This window comes from Lethenteron reissneri, chromosome 46, assembly GCF_015708825.2.
Source record: "Lethenteron reissneri isolate LAM-NWPU_2019-01 chromosome 46, ASM1570882v1, whole genome shotgun sequence".
Taxonomy (NCBI): domain Eukaryota; kingdom Metazoa; phylum Chordata; class Hyperoartia; order Petromyzontiformes; family Petromyzontidae; genus Lethenteron; species Lethenteron reissneri.
The window spans coordinates 2043228-2068272 of NC_083824.1; the positions used below are offsets into that span (position 1 = coordinate 2043228).

Consider the following 25045-nt stretch of genomic DNA (forward strand, 5'->3'; position numbering starts at 1 on the left):
AACACATTCCAGTTGAAGTGGCTTCACAATCACCAAACAAACACAAAATAACATTGTGATACTTCTACTTCTGCGAAGGTAGAGCCAGCAGATTGCAATCCCAATGTTTAAAACCTGGTTGCGGGCGGTCGTCTCAGCCCATCAGTATCCCTCCGGGACTGATAAAATGGAGTACCACTTTGTGCAGAAGCCAACAGCGATTGTGCTATGGATATGTTCGCCCCCGCCATGGGAGTGTGGAATTTCCACAAACTGGCTCAGGGCCGCTAGCGGGAGCTGAGCACCAATATGTCGTTACTGCATATGTTGCATTTATGATGTTTATGTTGAAGATGACGATTCTAATTTTTCTATTTTGACATTTAATTTTTGGAACGTGCTTCTGGTGCGGTATTTAATAATAATAAGTATTATTATTTTCCATGCTCATTGTAACTTTTGTCTATTTTGCTCAACGATTTTCAAGGCGCGGTTGGCTACGTACGGTGCGAAAGAAATTCCAACGCACCTACATACAATTGCATCGCGTTCACACCGTGTAATGCCCGTCGCGTTACACGAGGGCTCCCTCGGGAACGGACTTTCCGTTAGGGCCCTGGCCCCGGTTAAACCGAACGCTCTTAGTTGATTGTTCCCTGGCCACTGCTTATCAAGTGGAGTGCGTGGAGTGCGTGGAGTGAGTGCTGTTGGCCCACAGCCAGTGGCATCTGATGCTGATGTTGCTGGGCACCGCTTGAGCTCCTGCCTCCCCTCGTGTGTGTGTTCTACATGTACGCACGTTGAACTTCTTTCGCGCCCTACGTAGCCAACTGCGCCCATCGGAGGTGCGGGCGATGGACAACAAACCAAACGCAAAAAGCAGTCCTGAAGATACGAGCGTTCAATCGAGATGATGAAGATGTAAAAGTGCATCGCTCCAGTGGCTTCCTACGATCGGAAGATGGCCGCAGAAGTGCATCTAAAAGCGGCGGGCGATGATGCGGTGACCCCCATCTTTGTGCGATAGCGAGCCAAAAGCCGCCACTGCCGCTGCTGCTGCTGCTGCTGCGAGGATGACGGAGAACGGGAAGCACTTGAGCGGGAGCCGTGAACAATTGGCATTGCAAGTGCACGGGCAACGCCGAGCCAACTCGGCGGCCCAGCCCGCAGGTCGATCAGTGCTCGATGACGACGACGAGGATGCTGAGAATGATTTAATTTGATCGAGCGTCCTTCACGCTGGGCCGGGCGGACGCCTCTCTCTGGGTGCTTTACTCGCCGCGACGAGCCACTCACTTGACGTCTCAAAAGGGAAACCCGCCGCCCCCCCCCCCCCAGAACCCCACCACAGTGGCAGCTGTCCCCGTGTGGCACAAGGTGACTCAGCAGCCGGCCTGCGATCGCTCGTCCATCGGACTGCGAGCAGAGGGGGCGATGATTGCTACCGCTGTGCGCAATCCCATTTGAGTAATTCGCGAAGGATTATTTTTCTTCTTCGAAGTTTGGTTACACTTAGACCGTGATGACGGCACGCAATGGCCGGCTCGTTTCTAATGACATCCACGGGATCGTTAACGTACACTGTGAGTGAAGCGGACGGCGCTCGGTATTTTTACGGATAACCAATACCAATACACCGCCATTTGCCACTACACGGTGGTGGCGTCACCACGGCGTCTGTGCCAGGCCAGGTGCACTTTGAGGCCAGGTGAAGTGTTGAAGGATCGCTAATAGGAGGTCACAGGACTGACCCAGGTGCCACGGATAACCCCCTCCCCCTCATTATTAACCAGGACGGCCTGCCGGATTTGACCCACGAACCTCTGTCATTGGCCCCAAGCCGGACGACCGCACCTTGCGGTTCACGGCTCCCACGGACGAACGGGGGGTGGTGGTGGTGGTGGTGTTGGGGGCGGAGCGCGAGCTCGGAGTGCCCGGCAGTGCCGTCGCGTGGCAGGGCCCGTTGTGAGCTCCGCCGTTCGCCGTGGAGATCGCGTGGCTACGATGCCACCTTGCGTTGGTGTCGGCTAACCGTGACCCTGACTCGCGTTGGCAGGCACGGTCGATCGATCGCGGTCGTTATGTCATCGAAATGTTGTCTTGTACTGGAGGAATCCGATGAGCTATAAAGCTCTTTTTTCACAGAACGATTCAACAACAAATAATAATAAAAAAACGATCGGAGTGCAAAACATACGAAAGGTAAACAAATCACTTTGAATAATATACACATTTATTTTTATCTTACCAGATGAAGCCCATTGAGCTCTTAGCTTTTTCAAAAGTGACCTGCTAATCACAAGTGATAGCTCATTTAAGATGGCTCATCGTCATCGCGTGGTTTCAGTTGTCCAGCGTCGATCTCGCCGGGGGGAACCGTGGAAAGGTCGGACGTGTGGACATTGTGAGAGATTGGCAGCTGCTGCCGCCCTGCCGTGCACATTTCTGGAGAGAGTGACGGAGAGAGAGTGTGAGAGAGAGAGAGAGCGAGAGAGAGCCAGCGAGAGAGAGCAAGAGAGCGAACGAAACTTTGACTTTTAAACCACTTTTATTGCCGCCAGAAGCAACAGCACTGGAGGCAATTTCGATACGAAACACAAAGTCACCAGCAACAAAATAACCAAACACAATAAAAAAAACGCGCTACAGCACGTGGCGCTAGACGCACCATCCACAAAAAAACTTCACGTGGTGGTCGTCGTGCACGCCACACCCCACGACTGTGCACGTTAGAAGGTGAAAAGGAGGGTGAGAGAGAGAGACAGCGAGAGAGAGACAGAGAGACAGAGAGAGAGCGAGAGAGTGAGAGAGACAGCGAGTGAGAGCGCGACAGAGTGAGAGAGGCAGCAGCATTGGCTGCGGGGGAAACGCGCCGCCGTGCCGTCCGAAGTCGGCGATTTTCCGCGAGATTAGGAACGCAAATTTACTGCGCGTGAAAACACGTGCCGTGGAGAAGGGCATTCGCCCGAAAACATCGTCTATTTGTATTTATCTAGTTTTTTTCCCCCTTTCATTGACGAGTGTGTTGAGTTTTGTTGCTGTTGTGGAAAAAGTTGGGATTTGTGAACACCTGTAGCACGGGTGTTCACAAACATAATTGGTCAGGGCCGATACGTGACGCTCAGATGTGTGACGTTGTACCGTGCGGTTGATGATAATTCGTTGGGTGGACATTGGCGGCACGTGCTCGCACCGCGAAACGCCAGGGCTGTGACGTGCCGGCCTTAACAGGAGCTCGCTGACGGAGCAACTGACCACTGCTTCTCTGTTTGTCCGCAGGCATCGTGTTCACCACGCTGGTGTTCGGCCCGGCGTGCGGCTTCATGCTGGGCTCCGTGTTCACGCGCATTTACGTGGACGCCATCTTCATCAACACGAGTGAGCCCGCTCGACATTCAGACACTCTGTGAAGGTTATCGTCGCGAGAGACGACCCGTGACCGGTTTGACTGGTGCCCGCTGCTCCACGTGATGAGCCACTTCGTCGAGCTGTTATTTGTGGCCAGGTCGCTCCTCAAAAAAGAGCTACGCAGCTCAGCGGGCCTTACCTGGTAAAACAAAAATAGCTTCGTTTAAAAATTGTTTGGTACCAGCAGTGGAACACGATCCAAGTCCTCCAAGCCCTTGGGCCGAGGCAAGGCCAAGCAATAGAGGGCCCGAGACAAAGCCAAGGCCGAGAGCCCCCTCGGGCCGAGGCCAATGCCAATCGTGGCCTCAGGCCGGCACTTCAGAAGCCAAGGAATTTTTGCCGTGACCGTCGCCCCTCGTGTTCGTTCCCCGCCTCCACCTTCGACACACAAACACTCTCACCCCCCACCGCACAGGCAAGCTGGACCTGACCCCGGAAGACCCGCGCTGGATCGGCGCGTGGTGGGCCGGCTTCCTCCTCTGCGCCGTGCTCCTCTTCGTCTCCTCGCTCTTCATGTTCGGCTTCCCACGCTCGCTCGCCCGCCCGCCGCACTGCACGCCCGAGCTGCTGCCCTCGCTGCCGCCGCCGCCGATGCTGCTGCCGCCGCCGCCCGGCGCCGTCGTTGCCGGCCACTCGGATCGCGCCGCCCTCCGACCCCTGGCGGCGCCTCTGACCCCCAAGACGGCAAACGGCAGCGTGATTACCCCGGGCAACGGGCGGGAGGCGTTGTCGTGTTGCCGCCACTTGAGAGGTGAAGCGCCGTGCAGCGGTTAACGGCGGTTAACGGCGGTTAACGGCGGTTAACGGCGGTTAACGGCGGCTTCGTACCCAGAGGCGAAGAAGCGTCCTTGTCGTCGTAGGCCGTTGCGTGCCCGGGGGGCGTGGTGTAAATTTTGTCAAATTCGAAAATTTGTCCGCATAATTCTGACATGGGAAATTGCGCGCGGCATCAGCAACATCGCCCTGTCCTGCAGAATTGCTGCAGAGAGGACGCTACGGTAGCGAGATGGTAACTCCCTCGCCTGGTATACAGGAGGTCGTGGCTTTCATCCCGATGCCTGAATCCGTGGAGTTTGCGTGTCTCTCACGTGGATTTTTTCTCTGGGTGCTCCGGTTTTTCTCTCCACGTTTAGAAAACACGCGCTTAGAGTCTTTGGCTGCTGCTATGAATGTCCACTTCGTTGAGCTGTCATTTGTGATAGCCGGGTCGTCTCTGAAAAAAGAGCTACACAGCTCAGAGGACCTTACCTGGTAAAGTTAAACATTGTTTAAAAGTTGTTTTGAAAGACCGCGTCAACAGAAACGCCGCCGCCTTCCTCCGCATTTGTCTCGCGCTGTAAGGAGTGGCACGAATCTCGAACGTGCCAATGCTTTTATTTTGGCGATTTGTTGCCGGCACCTGCCTGGCCGAGTGATTCAAACGACGCGAGATGAACGCAACAACACTCGGCGGTGGGTGGGGGGGGGGGGGGTCGGGGGAGGGGGGGCGGAGGTGGCCCGGGTGAGTCGCGAGGCTCGCGCTGAACCGACTCCGCTTGGTTCTGGTGTTCGAGTCTGGGTTGCAGTTAGCTGCCTGCGACGAAATTCTCAACAGCAGCGAGAGTTCAATGTCTTGGCACCAATGCCTGCACAAAACACCACGCGTGTCCATTTAGATTCTCTCAGACTTATTTTCATTCGGGCTCTGTGAAGGAGGCTTGGAAAAGCCACCACTGGACTGGTTTCGTCAATTATCCCGTGACACCTGAGCCCTGCCCCGTGACCTCCTCCCAGCGAGTGATCAGGTCCAATATGCACCTGTGCTAGCGCAGCGATGTGCGGTGGTTAGCGCTCTGCACTATGAACCCGGCTACCCGAGTAAAATTCCACGCTCGTGATCAATGCAGTAACAGCGGCGAATATCTGAACCGGTCATAAGTCGACTCGCCGGGGGGATCTTTGTGTTGGCGGCACGCAGTGATCCCCAGGGCGACGCGCACTCTGCTGCGGAACCCGGTGTTCACCTGCATCGTGCTGGCCGCCTGCGCCGAGATCGCCGTCATCGCCGGCTTCGCCGCCTTCCTGGGGAAGTACCTGGAGCGGCAGTACAACCTCACCGCCTCCTACGCCAACCAGCTGCTCGGTAAGTCCAGCCGGTCATCTCCTCCTCCTCATCCTCCTCTCACGTGGAGCAGCCCGCTGGTTCCACTAGAACACGTGTGGTTGTGTCGGGGTAGCTGAGTGGAGCAGTCCACTCATTCCACTAGAACACGTGTGGTTGTGTCTGGGTAGCTGAGTGGAGCAGTCCACTCATTCCACTAGAACACGCGTGGTTGTGTCGGGGTAGCTGAGTGGAGTAATCCACTCATTCCACTAGAACACGCGTGGTTGTGTTGGGGTAGCTGAGTGGAGCAGTCCACGCATTCCACTAGAACACGCGTGGCGGTGACGTCGTCGGCGTTGACGCTGCGTGGACGTGGGATGCGGGGCGCCGTTTGTAACGTCCGCGTGTCGCCACCCCGCGTCCACCCCCTGCCCAGCGATGACGGCGATCCCGTGCGCGTGTCTGGGCATCCTGCTGGGAGGGCTGATCGTGCGCCGCCTCTCGCTCACGCCCCTGGGCGCGGCGCGCACCGCCCTCATGGTCAACCTGGTGTCCACGGCCTGCTACGTCTCCTTCATGTTCCTGGGCTGCGGCACGGGGCCCGTGGCCGGCGTCACCACGCGCTACGCCAACGTCTTCAACGAGTAGGGAGCGAGCGAGCGAACACGCCAACTCCGATCGTCCTCGCAGCAGCGGCTGCTTTTGGCTGCTCGCCGTCGAACAAAGACGGTCGCCGCATCGCGTGGCGCTTTCAGTCACACCGGAGCTGTGCAAATATCTTCAGAATTGCTTTTTTGTGTTTAGTTTGTTGTCCTTCCCCGGCACCTCCGATTAGCGCGGTTACGTACGGTGTGAAAGAAGTTCAACGTACGTACATGCATACGGATCGCGCGCCATGCAGAGCACCTCCCTAGAGCGTGCTTGATGTTCTCAGGCCCATCACCATTGGCCGCTCAATAAAAGTCCCACCGATATTTGCATTTCAGTGACGATTGACCCTCTTTGAAGCGACCCCAGAAGTGGTTCGGTGGCGCCATCTTCTGGGGCCACCTCACCACCACCGCGTCACGCGGTCGGCAGGTGCTCCACCCGTGGCGGTCCTAAGCCGATTCTAAACCGCCCGACGATCCGCCGATTGATTTAGACGATTGCGGGACGCGCGTTCGCCGCTTGTTCACCGTTCGAATTCAGTGGGCGGCCCGATTATTACTGCAGTGCAACAACCGTAAAAATGTACGTGCCGTGTGTACGTTTAACTTGTTTTGCACCGTACGTAGCCAACCATGCTAATCGGAGATGCGGGGGCAAGGACAACAAGCTTAACACAGAAAGCAGTTCTCAAGAAAAGAGTTTTCAATCTAGGGGGTTTAAAAGTGCAAAGCTCCAGTGGCTTCCTGATATCGGAAGGAAGAGCGTTCCAGACGGCCGCAGAAGTGCGGTGAGCGTCTTTGTACGACGGCTTGCGTGATGCTTTATGCTCTTTGACGAAATCGGCAAGGTTTATAGCGGCTCATTTGTGGCACTTTGTGTGTACGGAGCACGACCTTGCGATGAACTCGTTCGGCAACCGGAAGGCCATGCAGCTCGGTGAGCACCGGACAGACACGGTGTCGGATCTTGCAGATGCCACACGCCGTCCGCTTCACTCACGGTGGACGTTAAAGATCCCGGCCATTCGCAGGAGTCGGCGATGGCGTGCCGGCGTCACGGTCCAAATCGTCTAAATTGTAAATGACTCAATTGGGATTGTCGAGGGCAGTCATCGGCCCCTACTGGCAGACCGATGACCCCCAGGTCACCCTCGTAAATGAGACTCATCCTGGTCGCTTGAGTTCTCACCTGGCTCAACAAAGGAAACTTGAAACGAAACTTTGTCCAACAACCGATTGTCTTTGACTTGTCCGGACGGCGAGGCTCTACCCACGGCGCTCCTGCATGTGCGTGCATGTGTATGTTTATGTGCGCGCGTGTGTGCACGCATGTGTGTGTGCATGTGTGTGTGCACGTGTGTGTGCGTGCATGTGTATGTTTATGTGCGCGCGTGTGTGCACGCATGTGTGTGTGCATGTGTGTGTGCACATGTGTGTGCGTGCATGTGTATGTTTATGTGCGCGCGTGTGTGCATGCATGTGTGTGTGCATGTGTGTGTGTGTGTGCGCACGTGTTTGTGTGTGCACGTGTGTGTGTGTGCACGTGTGATTGTGTGTGTGCGTGTGCCTGTGTGTTTCAGGTCGGATGGGGATTGGCCCCTGGACCCGTACGCGCCGTGTAACCTGGAGTGTGGCTGTACGGCCGGAGCGTACAGCCCCGTGTGCGGCTCCGACGGCATCACGTACCTCTCACCCTGCTACGCCGGCTGCTTGTCTGGGGTGCGTTACTTGCACGTGTGCGTGTGCGGGCACGTGCGTGCGTGTGCGGGCACGTGCGTGCGTGTGTTGTGTGGGGAACGGTAGGATAGCGGTTAGCGCGCTGCGCTACAAACCTGGTGACACGATTTCGATTCCTGCTCACGGCCAACGTCAGTGCCAAATATCTGAACCATTCTTAGGCCTCCCCTAAGTCGTCTAAAATGAGTACTAAGGCAGCCGGGCGTGGTGTTGGCCACTCACCTCCTTTTGTGCCATGCCTGCCTTCATAGGTGCTCGCTAGCAGCACTTGCTCCAAAAGTCTGTTAAGGCTATACTGGCGGATCTTTGTTTGTTGTGTGTGTCATAGAAACTCGGGTCCCTTATGTAGCCTTCAACACACACATTCTCTGCAGAACAGGGCGAGGAACATTGCAATTCAACACACAGAGGCGCCCGAGCCGGGCACCAAACCCCAGGCCCATCTTGCCGTGAGGCACGAGCGTTGCCACTTATTGCAGCGCAACCTCGCCCGCCCGCCCGGCCGCCCGCCCGCCCGCCGCGTGCCGTACCTGTACCGTGCCTGCGTGCATTTCTTCCCCCCCTTTCCCCCGTAGAACATGTCGGAGTGTCTGTGCGTGTTCGCGAGCGAGGGAGGGCGAGCGGAGAGCGCCGTGCCGGGCCGCTGCCCGAACCCCGAGTGCCAGCGAGTGTTCCCCACCTTCCTCGCCATGGTCTGCGTCAGCAGCCTCATCGGCGCCATGGCGCAGACGCCGGCCATCATGATACTCATCAGGTGAGCGCCTTCCGCCAGGACCCCCGGCAGGAACCGCGCCGGGGCCCGGCTGGGCCACAGGGCCACCGTCCAAATATATCGGGAAGAACTCCCGCTTTATCTGGAGTCTAAATGCAAGGACAACAAAGTAAACAAAAAAAGGCAGTTCTAAAGAAATTCGTTTTCAAAAAGCCGAGTTCACCCCTGAGTGATCACGTGTGTGCAACTTGTCACGTACATTTTGTTATTTTGTCTCGAGGCGCAATTTGTAACGCGTGCAAGCGGGGTCGGTGGGAAGGCGGCCAAAACCGGCGCCACCAAAATCGGCCAAGCTCTGCGGTCTTCCAGCAGGATGCTTGCCACTCTATCCCAACTGGTCGCTGCACGCACGGCTCACGGTGATGTCTGTGTCCGTTGAACGGCCCCCGCCCCCCCCCACCCACACGTGGCACCGGCCGTTGGTGACCAAACTCTCCGTTGGCCTTCGTCGTGCGGCGCTCTCAGAACCGTGAGTCCGGAGCTCAAGTCGTACGCGCTGGGGGTGCAGTTCCTTCTCATACGCCTCCTGGGTAAGTCCTCGCTCACACACGCACGTGGGCACGCACGCACGCACGTGGGCACACGCCGTCGGCGGCGTGAGTTCTGGCTCAAGGAATGAAATGAGGCCGCCCTTCTCAGTAGCCGTGGAACATCGGCACCAAGGTCGGGCCAACGTTGGTCCAGCGGTTCCAGCCCACATGTCAATCAACCTTCGTCCAACGTTGGGGGCTTACTGGGCCGTCCTATTTAACGGTTGTGACGTACAATTACAACGTCACAACGGTGCTCGGTGAAATCCCTGATGCCACGTAATTCTCTTAAAGTGCATTCCGATGCTTTCGGGCACTCTTGGTGCAGGGCCTGCTGAAGGGCTTGCCTCGGGCCTCCTCTGACTGCATCCTTTTCGCCCGTTTCTTCCGCGAGACTTGGGAACGTGACTGCGCCTGGGGGAGACGTTACCGGGAGGGCCCCTTAGGAATTGACGCCGGAAGGCGGCTGCTGCTCCGCGCCCTCTCGGCGCACGCCCCCACGCTTGGCTCGTCTGGATAAAGAGGCCGAGCGAAGCGGTTTCATGTCGTCGCCTTCGAGGACACCGTTGGCCGCGAGTGTTCAGAACCGACAACTCCGCGGTGTCGTGACGTCGCATGGTCCGCGTCGCGATCGGTGTTTGGAGCAAAAATAAATGAAAGAGCTTTGTTCTCCTCCGCTGCGTTTTTGGGTCTACGCCGAAAACGTTTTGTTGAACGTCGCGGTGGGTGTCTCTGAAACTCGTCGGAGAGTTACCACAGCACGCCCGCGGACCCCTGTGCGGTAGAAAAATAAATCGGCTAATTAACGACAAAATCGACGACTCTTTCACCGCCGTCCTCCCGCCTCCTCCCCCCAGGGTTCATTCCGCCGCCGCTCATCTTCGGCATCGCCATCGACATGACGTGCGTGCGCTGGTCCGAGCCGTGCTCGCGCACGGGCGCCGTCCTCGCCAAGGGCAGCCGCGGCGCCTGCGCCCTCTACGACAGCGAGTCCTACCGCCGCATCTACGTCATCCTGGCCGTGGCGCTCAAGGCCACCGCCTTCCTGCTCTACGCCGCCACGTGGGCCTGCCTGCGCTGCTCGCCGGCGCGCTACCTCCACTCCGGCGGCGCCAACGGAGCGGCCGGGTCGGCGGCGGCTGCCGCGACCGCGGCAGCCGCGGCAGCCGCGGCGGCCGCGGCGACGGCTCCGGTGCCGGGCGCGGCCGCGTTCGGCCCGTCCGGTCCGGGCGACGGAGCGGCCGAACGGGGCTGGGCGGCCGGGCCGGCGTCCCCTCTGTCGGCGGGCGGGAGGCCCGGCGGGCCGAGGGCAAAGTTCGTCTACAGCCTGGACGATCGCGAGCTCTGCGAGAACATGGAGACCGTGCTGTAGGGTCGGGGCCGGCGCGACGGACCCCGCGGTTCGCCACCCCGAGAGCCCCGCCGCGGCTGCTGTCTCGCCACGCTCGTCGCGAAGGTGCCGATGCTCCGTCGCGCGCGGGCCAACCCTCCCGATCCCAAGCGGTGGGCTGCCGCCCTCCAAACTCTTTTCACCGCACGCCGATTTTAAAAGTCGGGGAAAAAAAGCGACACGATTAGCTCTGCAAACTCGGCGTGCGCGTGTGAAAGGGTCTGAATTGGCAGCCGACCCCTGCGAATCGGTAGCGTTGGCGAGCGCGCAATCGCTCGAGCACGTAAGCGCTCGATCGGCCATCGAGGCTGCCCTCCGGCCTCGACAGGTTTTTCCACGGAAGGCGCCGGGCGGCATTGGGGGGGGGGGGGGGTGGGGGGGGGCGGGGGGGCGGGCACAGACTGCTGCGGTTGTTTCGGGGGAGCGACCGCGACGGCGCCACGCCGGTGCGCCTCACAGTGCCTCACGGATGGAGACGGTGTGTCGACGACGCGCGGGGTTGAACGTGCAGTGGGGACGTGCGAAATTGCGTGCGAGCGGGAGGTGGGGGAAGCGTTTGAGCACGCGAGCGTCGTGACGGCGGGGAGAGAGCGTGGCAGTGCCACTGAGTGTCCCTTTCCCCGGCACGTGTGAAAGCGCATACATGGTGTAAGAACGCAAAATTGTTAAAAATATATAAATGCGCACAAACACCAAATATCGCACAACACTTGCACAGCACGGCGACATGTGACAATGCTGATTTATATCGCTATGCGATAATACATTTCTACTGAAAAAGCACTTTCAAATATTTTTTTAAAAGTGACTTTCGCAAAAAGGAAAACAGAATTCCTGTATAAAGTGCTGAAGATATATATACTGAAATGCAGCTAAATGAATGATTTTTATTTGATTCTCGAAAACGTGTACATAGGTGTCTGTGTCATTACCGAGCTAGTCATCATTGTTGTGAGTACCCCAAGCCAAAAACACCATCAACCATCGCGGTTAGCAGTGGCGAGATGGGTCTACATGTTACAACGCCGACATCACGGTTGTGTTAATCAGTACTTACGTTCGAACATTGGGTGCCTTGTGTTTGTGGTCACAATCGCAAGTGAGTGACCACGACTTAACAGCGACTCAAGCTCAGACTCTTGATTACGATGCCCAACTGTTTTCCTTTTTCCTTTAAACCCGTGCGTCGCCACCTCTGCCGTCGCAAAAATGTGGTGGCGCACGTGCGTTTTTGTTGTCTTGACGTGCAGTTGTGCCACACCAGCACGCGTGCGCGTGCGCCTGCATGCATGCGTGTGCGTGCGCATGTGCGTACGTGTGCGCGTGCACGCGTGCTACGGAGAAAACAACGGAAGTCAGTATTGCCAGCTGCACCGTCGGTTGCAGCAAGCGTGAGACGTTAGTTGTAATTGTCACAGCTTGGGTTCCTCAGAACGAAAGAAAGAAGTACCTCTCTCCTTTTCCACTTGGCACATCCGTTTCGAGCCGGGGGCCGTGCCGACACGGCCCAGCGATAACCGGTGACTCGGGAGTCGCCGGTTATCTTTTTTGTCCACCGCAGAAGCCGAGCCGTGCCGCTGTTGTCACACGCGGATCACGTGGTGGATACACGCTCACGCGCACACATCACACACGCAGGTAAGACAAATATCCCCCGTATAGCCTCAACAGACTGTTGGAGCAAGTGCTGTTAGCGAGCAGCACCTATGAAGGCCGGCACTGTGGCACACGAGGGGGTGGGTGGCCAACACCACGCCCGGCAGCCTTTGTCTCCCGAGTAGCGATGTTTACACACTGCACCAGGTTAGTTTGAGTCGACCTAGGGGAGGACCGGGACCGGTTCAGATAATTGTCACCGGTGTTGGCCATGAGCGGCAATCGAACTCGAGTCGCCGGGTTCGTAGCGCAGCGCGCCAACCGCTGCATTGCCGCTCCCCACATACGCAGATATACACAATCACACACATACACGATCACACACATACACGATCACACATACACGATCGCACACATACACAGTCACGAAACTCAGACGCATCTTCTCGCTTCCGACTCACTCTGACCAGCTGGACCCTAGTTTGTCGAGCTTCTTCAAGTGTGATGACATCACGTGCCTTGCTTGGCCCCGAGCCAGATCCAGATGTCTTCTTGTGAGGCCAGCGTATCACGCTTTGGTTCCGGCTCGGCTCGGCAGCCAGTGGAAAACCCCACCGTACCGTGACGGTTCCGGACTGGCTCGGGTCAGATGTGCCAATGGAAAAAAACGAGGTAAATATAGCACGCAGCATCGGCCAATTCCTGAATGCTGGTTGCGGGTGGTTCTGTGGTGTCGTTGATGGATCGCAGAGGTTTAGAGAATGAATTTAACAAAAAACCCACCCGGTGTTTGCAGTAGATTTAGAACGTGTGTTTAGACTTTGATTATGAGATTATGCCCCCCCCCCGCCAGCAAGTTTCTGACAGTGTTGTCCACCTATGCGTAGGTTTTCCCGGGGCACTCTGTTGATTTCAAGGAAAGCAAAATGTGCACTGCAAGTTACAATTAAACAAAACAACAATTCCTTTACTCTACACTAGAGGGCATTGGTGGCTTAGCTTGCATCTTTCTTCGTTATTTCTGCGGGTCCTCGGTTCAAACTCCCTCCATCATTGTCCGATTTTGAGCTTTCTTCTTTCAAGCTATGAAGCTCATCTTCATTCTCCTGTCTCTCGCCTATTTACCAGCATCTTTTTTTTTACAGACCACTCATCGTGAAGTGCGCACCTCTGAGCTTGTGTCCAAACCGCATATTTATTTTCTGCATCGTTCTGAGGCTTCTCTCCTCCCGAACCTGCTCTTGAACTTAGACCATTCACCATTTTTCTCCATCCGACTCAGGGGGCTCCACGGTGGCGAGATGTTAACTCCCTCGCCTGGTATACAGGAGGTCGTGGGTTCGATCCTGGTCCCAATCCTGGCCCTGACGCCTGCTGTATATTCGGAGTTTGCATGTTCTCCCCGTGGTCGCATGGATTTTATTTCTCCCCACATTTAGACTGAACGTCACGCATTTAGAGTATTTGGCTTCAATACATGTCCACGCGTTGATAAGCCACTTCGCTGAGCTATCATTCGTGGTAGCCAGGCTACTTCTTAAAAACAGCCACGTGGCAGTTCAGTACCTGGTAAATAAAATTGTAACAAAAAATCTCCATTGGACCCCACAAGCCCCTTGTCAAGGCTTTCAGTCGTCGTATGCCTCTTCCTTTCTCAAGAGTCGCAGAGTTTTTTGTCGCATGCAACGCTACGCTCCATATAGCAGGGCCCGCGCGGGTCAACTTTTATTCAAACTCTCTGCTCATTCGTTTTGTCAGCCAACATTCTTCTACGATTGTCGAGATGCGTGATGAACAAAACGTACACATGTATACATATAGTGCCAGATTGCCGTCATGCAGGAGGATAACTCCGTAGCCTTGCGATTTTTACCCCCCCGTGGTTTCACGATGGAGACATCGGTGAGTTCTTCGCGAAAGATCTCTCGAGAAGTTGAACATTCGTCAAGAAGGGAATCTGGGTGGTGCTCAGTTTACGTTGGCGGCTCCAAATTCCACATTCCCGTGGCAGGGTCCAGTCTTTACATAGAGGACACCCTCCGTCAGTATGATTATTCCAGTACGATTGTCAGATCTTAATGTCTCTGCAAATTGTGGAGTTGCAAACAGTTAAGGCTGAGTGAAATCTGCATCGATTTTAAAACACATTCCTATACCACTTGAAAAAACGAATAAAAGTTGCTGTGTAGCCAAAAAAAGTGAGTATTTTTCTAGGTGGTTTATGTGTCCAGCACACAGGTTTGTATATTAAGTGAATTTAATTTCAAAGTAACAATAACGTAGAGCGACTGATCGCTTGTAAGAATCTATTTTTACTTGTGTACTGTGAAGAGGGATGTGTTTTAAATTTCACACTTTTCTTTTTTCGTAACCATGGAGCTTTCTCAGAGAACATGTTTGTTATCGTCATCATGAATCACAAGCCAACGCTGCATCTTCACCTTCGTTTCAGATTCCAGAATTTTGCCGAGGATTATTTTTATACACGGCCATTAACAAACAAACAAAAAGTTGGTAAAACTTACAGCCTGTAGTTTGAACAAAGAATTATAAAACCCGCTGTATATCCGAATGTGTTTTTTGTTGTTGTAAATATGATGTAACGTATATAAAACTTGAAGATCATATTGTGTTGTGTCTTGCTAAAAATGTGTTCCTGTTACTAAATATTGTTTTGGGGCGGAAACAGATGGCACATTTAGACTGCGTATAATAAACATGGCTTCATAACATTCACGTTCATGGATATGTAGTGCCACATTTCCATCTGCATCCGGCACAAAATCTAATTCATAATATTACATTATGAAGTCATGTAAGTAGTAAATAATGTTTGAGGTCTTGCTGTAGCATTGCATATGTGCGTGTGTGTAGGAATGATACCCAATCAAACAATAAATGACCCACGGTTGCTCTAGCTCAGTCGAGAATGGTTAATTTCGATCACACAACAGAGAGTTTCTTGGGAAAATGTATCCCGTTTTAAATCATTGTTGGGTCGCGAAGAAATGCCAAACAATTTTCACTTGCATCAATATTTGATTCGCTTACAAACTTAGCATAGAGATTCTTTATTTTTCTTTAAGACCAAAAATATTTAATAATCCATCATTGTCGTTTCACTAAATCAATTTTGAGCTCACCCTGTCCTTGACAATAAATGTGCACTCAAAGTGGGCTGGTGAGGCATTTGGATAGCACCGGCATTCTCGTGAGGAGCGCATCCTGGATGATGTTTGTTGTTGTTGTTGTCTCATTTGCAGCGCGCAGGACACGCATGCACCCGGGACACGTCCGGCAATGACGCTGCCTCGGTTCCACGGCTGGGCCAGTGCGCATGTAACAGCATAGCCTCGGTGTTGCCGTCTCGCACACTCAACCAATGTACGAGTGCCCATCGTGCACGTGGGGCTTGCCTGGTAATTAGTGCTGAGCAGAGGTCGCTCAGGTCCCGGAGATGGGAGCTGTAGCAGTGTTTGTTGCATGGGGCAATGGTTTATCTACTTGAATATTTACGATGTTTGCCTAACACCGAGGTTTTTGCAGCAAATATTAAGATTGATTATTGTGGCGGGCCACGTAATGGCCTGGGCCAAATTCGTGTTTTTGGGCCCTACACCACCCGACACAGCCAAACAAATTTAATGGTCACGCGTACAATTATTTAACACCGATTATCACGTCATTTAATTGAACAGCAAGGATTTTCTGAATCACAAGGCTCATTTCCAGGAGAGTTCGACATTGGGATGATTGTCCGACATTGGGATGATTGTCCATTTCCATTAAAGAGTGTTGTTTTATTATTATTCCTACATTAGAGAGGAATCCAGATGGCCTGAAGAAAACGCATGCATATGAGGGGATAACGCTCAAAACGCACACACAGACTGGGTCACATCCCATTCGGTGTACTGCCGTCACCGACCACGCCTCGTAGTCCAGTGGGTTTGGGAATTTAGAAAACCCACCTGATCCACCAACCCTTACCCTCCACAAATGCTGCATCACATGGCATGTGCCACCAGGTCTTGCTATGCCTCTTCCTTCTCACCTGATCCATGGAATGATAGGTGCAGTGTGCATCCTCACCAAGAGAGGTTTTGTTTCAGGTATCTGACGTCAGGTTGCCTTTCCACTCCTGTGGGACATTCTCTGCGCGACAGCTGAGTTGTGTAAATCAGGTGGGGCCGAATGTGCAGTGGTGAATTAAAGATGCATGACTTACATTTCCTCTTAACACACTGCTTTGAGATGCACTACTTGAGATGCATTACTTTGCCCTTCGAGCAGTGCAATGACTCCAGTCTGATGTTTATGCTGCAGTGATGGAATGAGCGAAAACGAACTGGTCAGAAAATATTACCAACAGAAATGCAAATATTTGAACTCATTTCCCAAACTGATACCCTAATATGTACAGTGTGTTTCCGTTACGAGGCACTGCTGGTGATGAATGTGGTGAGCTATTTATTATTTCTGGTGATGAATGTGGTGAGCTATTTATTTTTTCTGGATTTTGCCTTCCAGTTCGAGCAAGGGTTGGTCAAGCAACATATTTTTTCATGATTGGAATTCCAAACCATTTTGTACATGGTTTGAATCGCAGCCTGGTCATCATGTTTCCCAGTTATATATCCTTATGACAGGACCATTTAAAAGCCACCGCCTGTATCTCTTTGGCCTTGTAAAGCCTAAACGGTGGCCAGGCAGTGTAGATGAGGTCATTCACTATCATGGGGTTGAGCATGAACGCAGGTACTGTATTGGGATTCTTATTTTTAAATCCGTGGGGTATTTCTGTTAATCCTGGAGGTCATTGTCACGATGTCGTTAAAGAGTGAAACCCCCCAACCAGCCACCTTGTGCACGGAGACCTCGGGTGCTGGGCGCAGTAGCTGTGCTCTCTGTGCACGCGTGCAGTGAGCTGGCATAGGTTGTGGGCCCCTTAAAGTCTCTCTTATCGTGCCTCGGTTTCTGTGGGCAGGCCAAGTCGCTTGGGCTCGAGCACCAAGCGAGTTGGCCTGAACTCGAGTTAAAGGAATTGTCCACGATTGTTCCGAGTTACTCAACGGCTAGACCTTTCCCGGAAATAATTCCGAGCAAGACTTGATCGGAAATACTTGTGAGTCAAATACCACGACCACATTGATGACTTTAAATGCATAACATTAAATGTTCCAGCTGCCTACAACATTCTTGTTATATTCTTAGGTGTTTTCGGTAAAGTCACGTAGGTAAAACATCAAAATTAATGAAAATAATAAAATAAAATAAAGATCACGACGTTTCGGAGGCAACACAAGTCTCCGTCATCGGAGACTTGTGTTTGATGACGGAGACTTGTGTTGCCTCTGAAACGTCGTGATCTTTATTTTATTTTATTATTTTCATTAATTTTGATGTTTTACCTACGTGACTTTACCGAAAACACCTAAGAATATGATTCCTTGCAGTCACGAAAGCTTCAAGTCTAACATTCTTGTTGTTGACATGCTTGGTCGTGTTATTTTCGACTCGGTACGAATTATGTTGTTGGAAATGTACGTGTGTGTTGCACTCCTTTCGCACCGTACGTAGCCAACTGTGCTCGTCGGAGGTGCGGGGGAAGGACAAATTAATTCAAAAAGCAGTTATAAAGAAATTAGCTTTTCAATCTAAGATTTTTAAGTGCAAATACAGGCCAGCGGGTGAAGAACTCGAGTTGACTTCAAATTATGGAAATGCCGTGGCGGGTGAGATAATCTCGAGTACGCACTCCCGTTCTGCGACTCCAGTTCTGACTCGTGCAGAAATGCGGTTTCATTTCGTTCTCCATCCATGCCCCCCCCCGCCTCTCTCTCCTCTCTCTGTGTGGCCCTGAGTTGATGTGTCCCATTTCTAGTGTTGTATAAACGTGCCTTTTTCCAACCAATGGCTTTGCGATCGTTTTTGTTCGTGAGCCGCGGTACATTGGCCGAACAAGGAGAGTGGCGTCTCTGACATACAGCAAATCGCTCGTTTCTGCTCGCGAGGGTTTTTGTTTATTGAAGGGACAATATCCATCTACCCCCGAGCTCGTCCACCCTCGTCAGCCGTGTGGGCTCTCACACCTCGTCCGCAAGACGACCACATTTGCCTACAGTCCAGGTGGATCTAGAACCGTTACAAAGGAGGGGGAGGGAAGAGCTTGGGGTTAGCGGTCCCAGAAGTTTAGTCTCCGAAATAGGGATTCATCATCGAATTGTGGGGGTCAGCGCGTGAGTAGAACGTGACGCGTCGTGCACGCTGCTCCACGTCACACAGCCAACTAATGAAGTCGTCACGTGATGACCAAGCGTGGAGGAGGGTTTTACGACACACACGTTTTTTACTTACGCGTTCTGGCTCAAAAATAAGAATGATACATCATCGTATTTGTCGCGAAAGCCAACTACGTGTTAGTAAAAAAACATTAATCAGGCCCTACATTAATTTTATTGTAGTGAAAAAAACATGAAACGCATCTTCTCTGTTGAATGTCACTAAAATGCCGATTATCGGGGGTGGGGGGGGATCACATCGCCCCCTCCCACCGAAACTCGTTCGCTTGCCATCTCTGCTTCTTATTCTCTGCTTCTGTTGCAAGGCAGTGTTCGGTGAAGGCGGAAGAAACCCTTCCGAGGTTGTGTGCCCAGGGCCATCAAACGTGACTCGAACCGTCGTCAATGCAAATAAATCGACCTCGAAGCGAATTTCAGGAACACTCAAATGACGTCACCGCGGTGCGTTTAAACACGTGGTTGCAACCCCAGCGGCACCCCCAAGAGAATGTGCGAAAGTCACACAGTCTGTGTTTTATCCTCCTCCATATTCTTCGATGCGGTGGCTTCCAACTCGCATTGGCCACCTTGGGGACACAAGTCCCAGGTAAAATACAATACTTGAAAATGTATATCTATAAAAGTTTGCAGACTTGGTCAATCCACTGCTTGATGAAGGCCACATCCCATCCTGTGTCAGTCACGCGGGTTTTTTTTTTGTTTTACCAATGCTGGTCCGTGTGAGTTTACTCACCAGTGCTGTTCACCACGGTCATGAACAGAACTCATGTGCCTGGGTTCATAGGGCATTGCGCTAACAACTGCGCCACCACTCCACACTTACGGCTGCATTTTTAAAGGTGAATGAATTAATCCGAAAGTTAATGCATGGTACAAAATAACCATCACGGTAATGTTAACTGTCCTTTCATATTTCTCCCGAACACACGCGCGATTATTTGTGCCCCTGTTGAGAATATAAATAACATAAATAAACGCTTGCTTTGCATCGTTATCTCACCACATTAAGATAGTATTTACACGTCCCATCTGCCATCATATTACCGTATTAAACCGATGGCTGTTGCTGCAAAAATCACCCCCAGAATGCTCGTGTGGCTGATGGCACGTGTTCAAAATGCACGTGTCTTCTCTGTGGAGGACACAACTATGGATAGGGAGGCGTATTGTCTGCTTGTGTGTTTTTGTTGTCGCTAAGGATCTCCGCTTATCACAAAGCCGTGTCCTCAATCTGCGAACAAACGACTTAGTCCCGAAGCACCGCGACCTGCTCCGACGAGGGATGGCGCCCGAGGGGCGCCGCGGCTCTCGCGTTCACGCCGACCGCGTGTGGCGGCCGTCTCCGCGAGAAGCCCCCGGGGCAGGCGCCGGGGGCGGTGCTCACCCCCACGGGCACGCGGTGCTCACCCCCACGGGCACGCGGGGCCACGGCGGCTTCACGGTCGGGATTCACACTGCAGGAATCCGAAGAGCTATAAAGCTTCGATTTAAAGCTTTCGTGACTGCAGGAATTCATCTTCTTGGTTCTTTCGGTAAAGTAACGTAGAAGGGAATTATTTTATTATGTTTTATTTTTATCATTGTATTACTTCCCTTCTACGTGACTTTACCGAAAGAACCAAGAAGATGAGCTATAAAGCTCTTTTTTCACAGATGTTCCAGTAGGGGCACTGGGTCAGAGAGTTACTTGGACGAAGGCCTCCCCCAGGCCATTCCCACAATGGCATCTCACTCCGGGGCGCGAGCTGGTGTCGTGGATCCATCTCCACGTCGTTGACCCTCACGGGCGTGAGGTCACGGGCAACAACAGCCTCGTCCATCGGGACCTCCTCGTTCCTTCTTACAGCCACGACGTCTTGCCCCGCAAGCACCACTTTCGGCGGCGAGTCAAAACGATGTCTCGTTTGAGTCGCCTGCTCCACAATTTCTTCACAGTATTTGTCTCCTAAGTGTACATGCGGTCAGTAATCAGGCATGCGTGCTTCTCCGTAACTTTCAGACGCTGTTTCCTTCCTCTGTCAAAGTCCACGGTTCTGCCTGTCACCAAGACACCCGCCACTCAGATTTAGGAAGCTAAGTAGGGTTGATCCTGGCTAGTTGTTGGATGGGCCACCATACAAACCAGGTTGGTGTCGGCTTGCGGGAACACGTAGTGGTCAGCAGAGGGCAGTACAGCGACATCCATTGTACTCCCTCTGTGTCCCCACGAGTCTGCCGGCCGCCTCCACCAACTCGCACTGACCAACGTGGTGAAGTATGGTCACTTTGACCATCATGACATGAACTTGCATGGGGGGAGAGGCCGTCATCCAGCAGTGGATAATTAAAAATAACCTTTAAAAAGCACCTCTGAGCAATAAGGAACAAAACGTCAAACGGCCAGCAAAAAAACCTCTCAAAGTTGTAACAGATTTTAGCGTCAACGCGTTTACCGAATTTTCGGCACCGACCCATTGACAAAGGGGGCACCGCCGCTTCGGCGCATGGCGCGACGTGCACGTGCCCCTGGGCCACTGCGGGCTGCTCGCCTCATGCTCCTCATTTGCATAAGTTCCCCCGCCCACCACCTGCAGGCGAACCAATCAGCCGCGAACAAAACTCGCGGAGACTCCCCCTCCCGTCCAACTCCCCTCGTGCCCCCTCCCCCCTCCCGTGGCTCGGTCGGTGGCGCGCGCGCGCCGGTTGCACAGAACCCGGCGCGCGAGCGCGCGAGCGGTGCACGCGCAGCACGGGGGCGCGCGCAGCACGGGGGCGCGCGCGCGAGCGGTGCACGCGCAGCACGGGGGCGCGCGCGCGAGAGAGCCGCGCGAGCTCCGCTCCGTTCCCGCCTTTTTCTCCTCGCGGCGGCGATGCAACCCGCCGAGTACAAAGAACCCCGTGGCAGCATCAGCAGCCGCACGAGAAGCTGACGAGGCATTGTACACACGTCGAGGAAGTCGTTTGCTCGGTGCAAGCAGCCTCCTTTGCCTCGCATAACTATAGCAGACGCAACAAACACCACACGCAATAGCGGCGGGCGCGAACGTCGTAAGCACCCCGTTATTCGCGACACCGGACACGCCGAGAGACTTTATCATCGTCACCAACGTCGCGTTAAAGACTGGGACAGCCCGCTCTCAAGTTGTGTCGCGGTGGTGCTGGAGGTGCTGCAGGAGGAGGAGGAGATGAGTGTTCGCCATGCGCATGCGGACGAACCTCGTGACGGCAGGCGCCGTCTCGCTGCTCGGGCTGCTGCTGCTCGCCCGGGACCCGGGGGGCGCGGGGGGCCCTGGGGGCGCGAGGCGCCCGGGGGGCCCGGGGGGCTCAAGGTGGCGGGGCAAGGGGCCCGGGGCGGCGGCCAGGTCAGTGGCGTGGGGGGGGGTCTTCTCATCTTTCACTCCGTTAAATACTCTTAAATTAACACGGATGAGATGTTTAAATGTATATGTATTGAAACGTGACGACGTGTGTGTGAGTGGATTTTCTTAAAATTTGTCTTGGGGTTTGATTGTTGACAAATCTCTTGACAGATGTCCTGAAATGTGTGGGTCTCTTCAGTTCTCTGAAGTTAAATATTTACTAAGATTTATCTTAACTTTAGACGGAACGACGTGTGAGTGAGTGAATGATCTTAAAAATTGTCTTGGGTTTGATTGTTGACAAATCTCCTGACAGATCACCTGAAATGTGTGATTGGGTCTCTTCGATTCTCAGAATATTAACTGAGATTTATCTTATCTTTAAATGTAACGAAATGTGAGTGAGGAAATTATCTTAAAATTTGTCCTGGGTTTAATCGTTGACTTTCAGGAGATTTGTTTCTTAACTAGAAATGTAACGACCTGTGTGAGTGAGATTGGTCTCTTCACTTATCTGACGTTAAATATTAAAGAAGATTTCTCTTAACTTTAAACATAACGCCACGTGAGTGAGGGAATTATAATTCTCGCAAAGTCGTGGACGTGACGAAATGTGAGTGACAGGATTTCTTCAATTAATCTTACTATTCTCTTAACGTTAAACGTAACGAATCATGAGTGAGGAAATAATCCTCAATTTCTCCCAAGTTTAATCGTAAACTTTGAAGACATTTCCCTTCAATCGCTTCTTAACTTTCAATGTAACAAAACGGTGCCATCAATGGGGATTCTGCAATTATCTTAATTCTCTTAACTTTACACACAACCGACTGAAGGTGATTCTCTTAATTTATCTGAACTTAACATTGTGAGAGGATGAAGCTCTGCGTAAGATTGATTCGTCGTCAGCCAGCAACTAAACATACTGTATGTATTACACGTAATGTATACATTATTTAAATTTACTAAATTGACGAATCTCCTGACAGATGTCCTGAAATGTGTGATTGGGTCTCTTCAATTCTCTGAAGTGAAATATTTACTAAGGTTTATCTTAACTTTAAACGTAACGACGTGGGAGTGAGGGAATCATCTTAAAATTTGTCTTGGGTTTGATTGTTTAATTTACTAAATTAAAATAACGAGCACTCTTCTTTGGCGAATGCGGGAAACTTGACAAATGTGTTGATTGGAGAGTTAAAACGCATTCCATGTCCCCCCCTCATCCAGCTCGTTATTGTATGAAGTGCCATGTATCGCTGACGTATTGTATTCTATTAATGTGTAGAGTTTTCCATTGCATTCAATCATCGACACGTTTAAGCGTTAAACGCAACGTTTGTGAAGTACATGTGCTATGAAGAAGGGCCGTTGCCTGAAACGTCACCTATGATACAAAACATTCATTTGAAGACCACAACACAGTAATATTGACGAATATGTTCATTTACGTAATTTGTGCACCGCTACCCAAGACAGCATCTCATAACAATTAGTATTTTGTCGTCATACAGTCATCAGATAAAAGCACTATTAATGCAGTGAAGTAATTACCGTGCTTAAGGAAATAAAAATCCATCCGTTGCTTAAAGGGGAGGAAAATACGATTTTAAACGTCATTAAAGTATCCAGAGAGACAGCTTATTTCAGGTTATATGATTGCTTCATTTGAGTTCATATAACCATCCATTGGCCATGTGGATCAAATGTACAATATGTATCTGCTATACATTTAACATGTTAAGCCCATTTGTCAATTCATTGATGAATGAGGATTTATTTTCGCCATGTTGTTAGTGGGTGTTGATCGAGAGGACTTAACCAAGGTGGGGAAGTTGGGGATCATAGACGTGGGAGTGTCGTAGAGTACAACAATGGGTTTTGCTACACTGCTGTCTGGCACATGCCTGGTGAGTTGGTCATAGGCATGGCTGATGTGATTGTGGAGATGAATCGCTGAAGAGCGAATGCAAACTATAGAACAAAGAGGACAGGCATCTTGGGAGATGGGCCACTGGGTATGGAGTAGACTGGAACCCAGGTGGCAGACATGTGGCAATTAGGTTAGCTCCGTGTGAGAGTAATTAATAGTTTAATAGGCTGCCATAACACTGCATTATATATGCTTAAGATACGAAAGGGACTCATATGCATAGATGAATATGCAATGCTATATTCTGCATTGATAAAACTGCAGCAACGAATTATTTCACGCAAATATCTTTAATATACGTGAGCTATTCTGTCCACTGATGAAGCACTCCCTCCCTGCCTTAAGCTCAGTTTTTGAGGCATTTGCAGAATTTTTTACATTGCTGATGCTGCTTAATTTGCATGAAATGTACAATAAAAAACATTCTGCTTAAGTGTTGCATTTACACTGACACGGCACACCTAATGTATGTATTACTGTATATTTAAGAGCTCATACATTTTTTGCTACCCGCATATATTATGAAATGCCATATCCAACACCATGGCAGTGGCGTGCGTGTGAAACATGCTGGGTTCCCTGTGGCTAAAGTACTGCTATTTTTTTTTACTGCAGATTTTACCAGACAAAGAATAAGCAGATCGAGTAGCTACAGAAAAGGGTAGAACACATGGTGGAAGTTTAATTAAAACGTGCACAGTTGCACACTTCAAGAACAAACGATTCCTTGTGTAAAGCCAACACTACTGTTTTGTTAGACAAAGCATTTTGATGACGCTTGCGTTGGCAGTGGTGCACACGCACAGATAAAAAAAATTCGGCACATTTGCCAATTCCACTGCCTTGAAAAGAAGTATATAACAGGTGACATTTTGGACAATGACGCTTCTTGACAATAACATCGAGAGGCGATAAGAGTTCACAGAACATATAGAAGTAGCATGGATGTACCTATCTGGCCTCTCTAATGACCAATGTGTGGAGATGTGTTGGTATTGTTACAAGAGGCTGTGTGAGTCGGCACACATCACGCGGTGGCCGGTGGAAACAACCAGTCTGTAATACAGTACATTTACACAATCTAAACAAAGGCTGTTAATAGACCCAAAATGTCACTTTTGTGGTCCTATTAAGATGTTATAGGAAATAATCGGCTTTTGGGAAATGTAATAGTTTAAATGAGTTGCTGCAGTGCGAATGGCAGTGTAAAGGATGCACACATTGCAGTATGCAGAAATTATGAAGTAATCACATACATCATGCCTGGCGCATGCACGTGTGCATTCAAACAAATATTTTCCTGGCAACCCTAAAACAGTATTGAGGC

The 25045-nt window shown here is 51.8% G+C and overlaps 2 protein-coding genes across 2 annotated transcripts in view; both read left to right on the top strand.

Moving 5' to 3' along the window:
* The first annotated feature begins 3104 nt into the window (after positions 1-3104).
* Positions 3105-14772, top strand: LOC133354043 (solute carrier organic anion transporter family member 3A1-like). Its single transcript, XM_061570590.1, has 9 exons — positions 3105-3108; positions 3259-3357; positions 3803-4138; positions 5345-5509; positions 5907-6114; positions 7701-7839; positions 8433-8611; positions 9095-9159; positions 10017-14772. Exons 1-9 carry the CDS (start codon positions 3105-3107, stop codon positions 10529-10531), a joined length of 1710 nt encoding a protein of 569 aa, XP_061426574.1. The 3' UTR covers positions 10532-14772.
* Positions 14773-21142: 6370 nt separating this feature from the next.
* Positions 21143-25045, top strand: part of LOC133354245 (CMP-N-acetylneuraminate-poly-alpha-2,8-sialyltransferase-like) — a 41980-nt gene continuing 38077 nt past the window's right edge. The window contains exon 1 of the mRNA XM_061570944.1: positions 21143-21788. Coding sequence (XP_061426928.1) covers positions 21625-21788 — 164 coding nt within the window. The 5' untranslated portion in view covers positions 21143-21624. The remainder of the gene's footprint in view (positions 21789-25045) is intronic.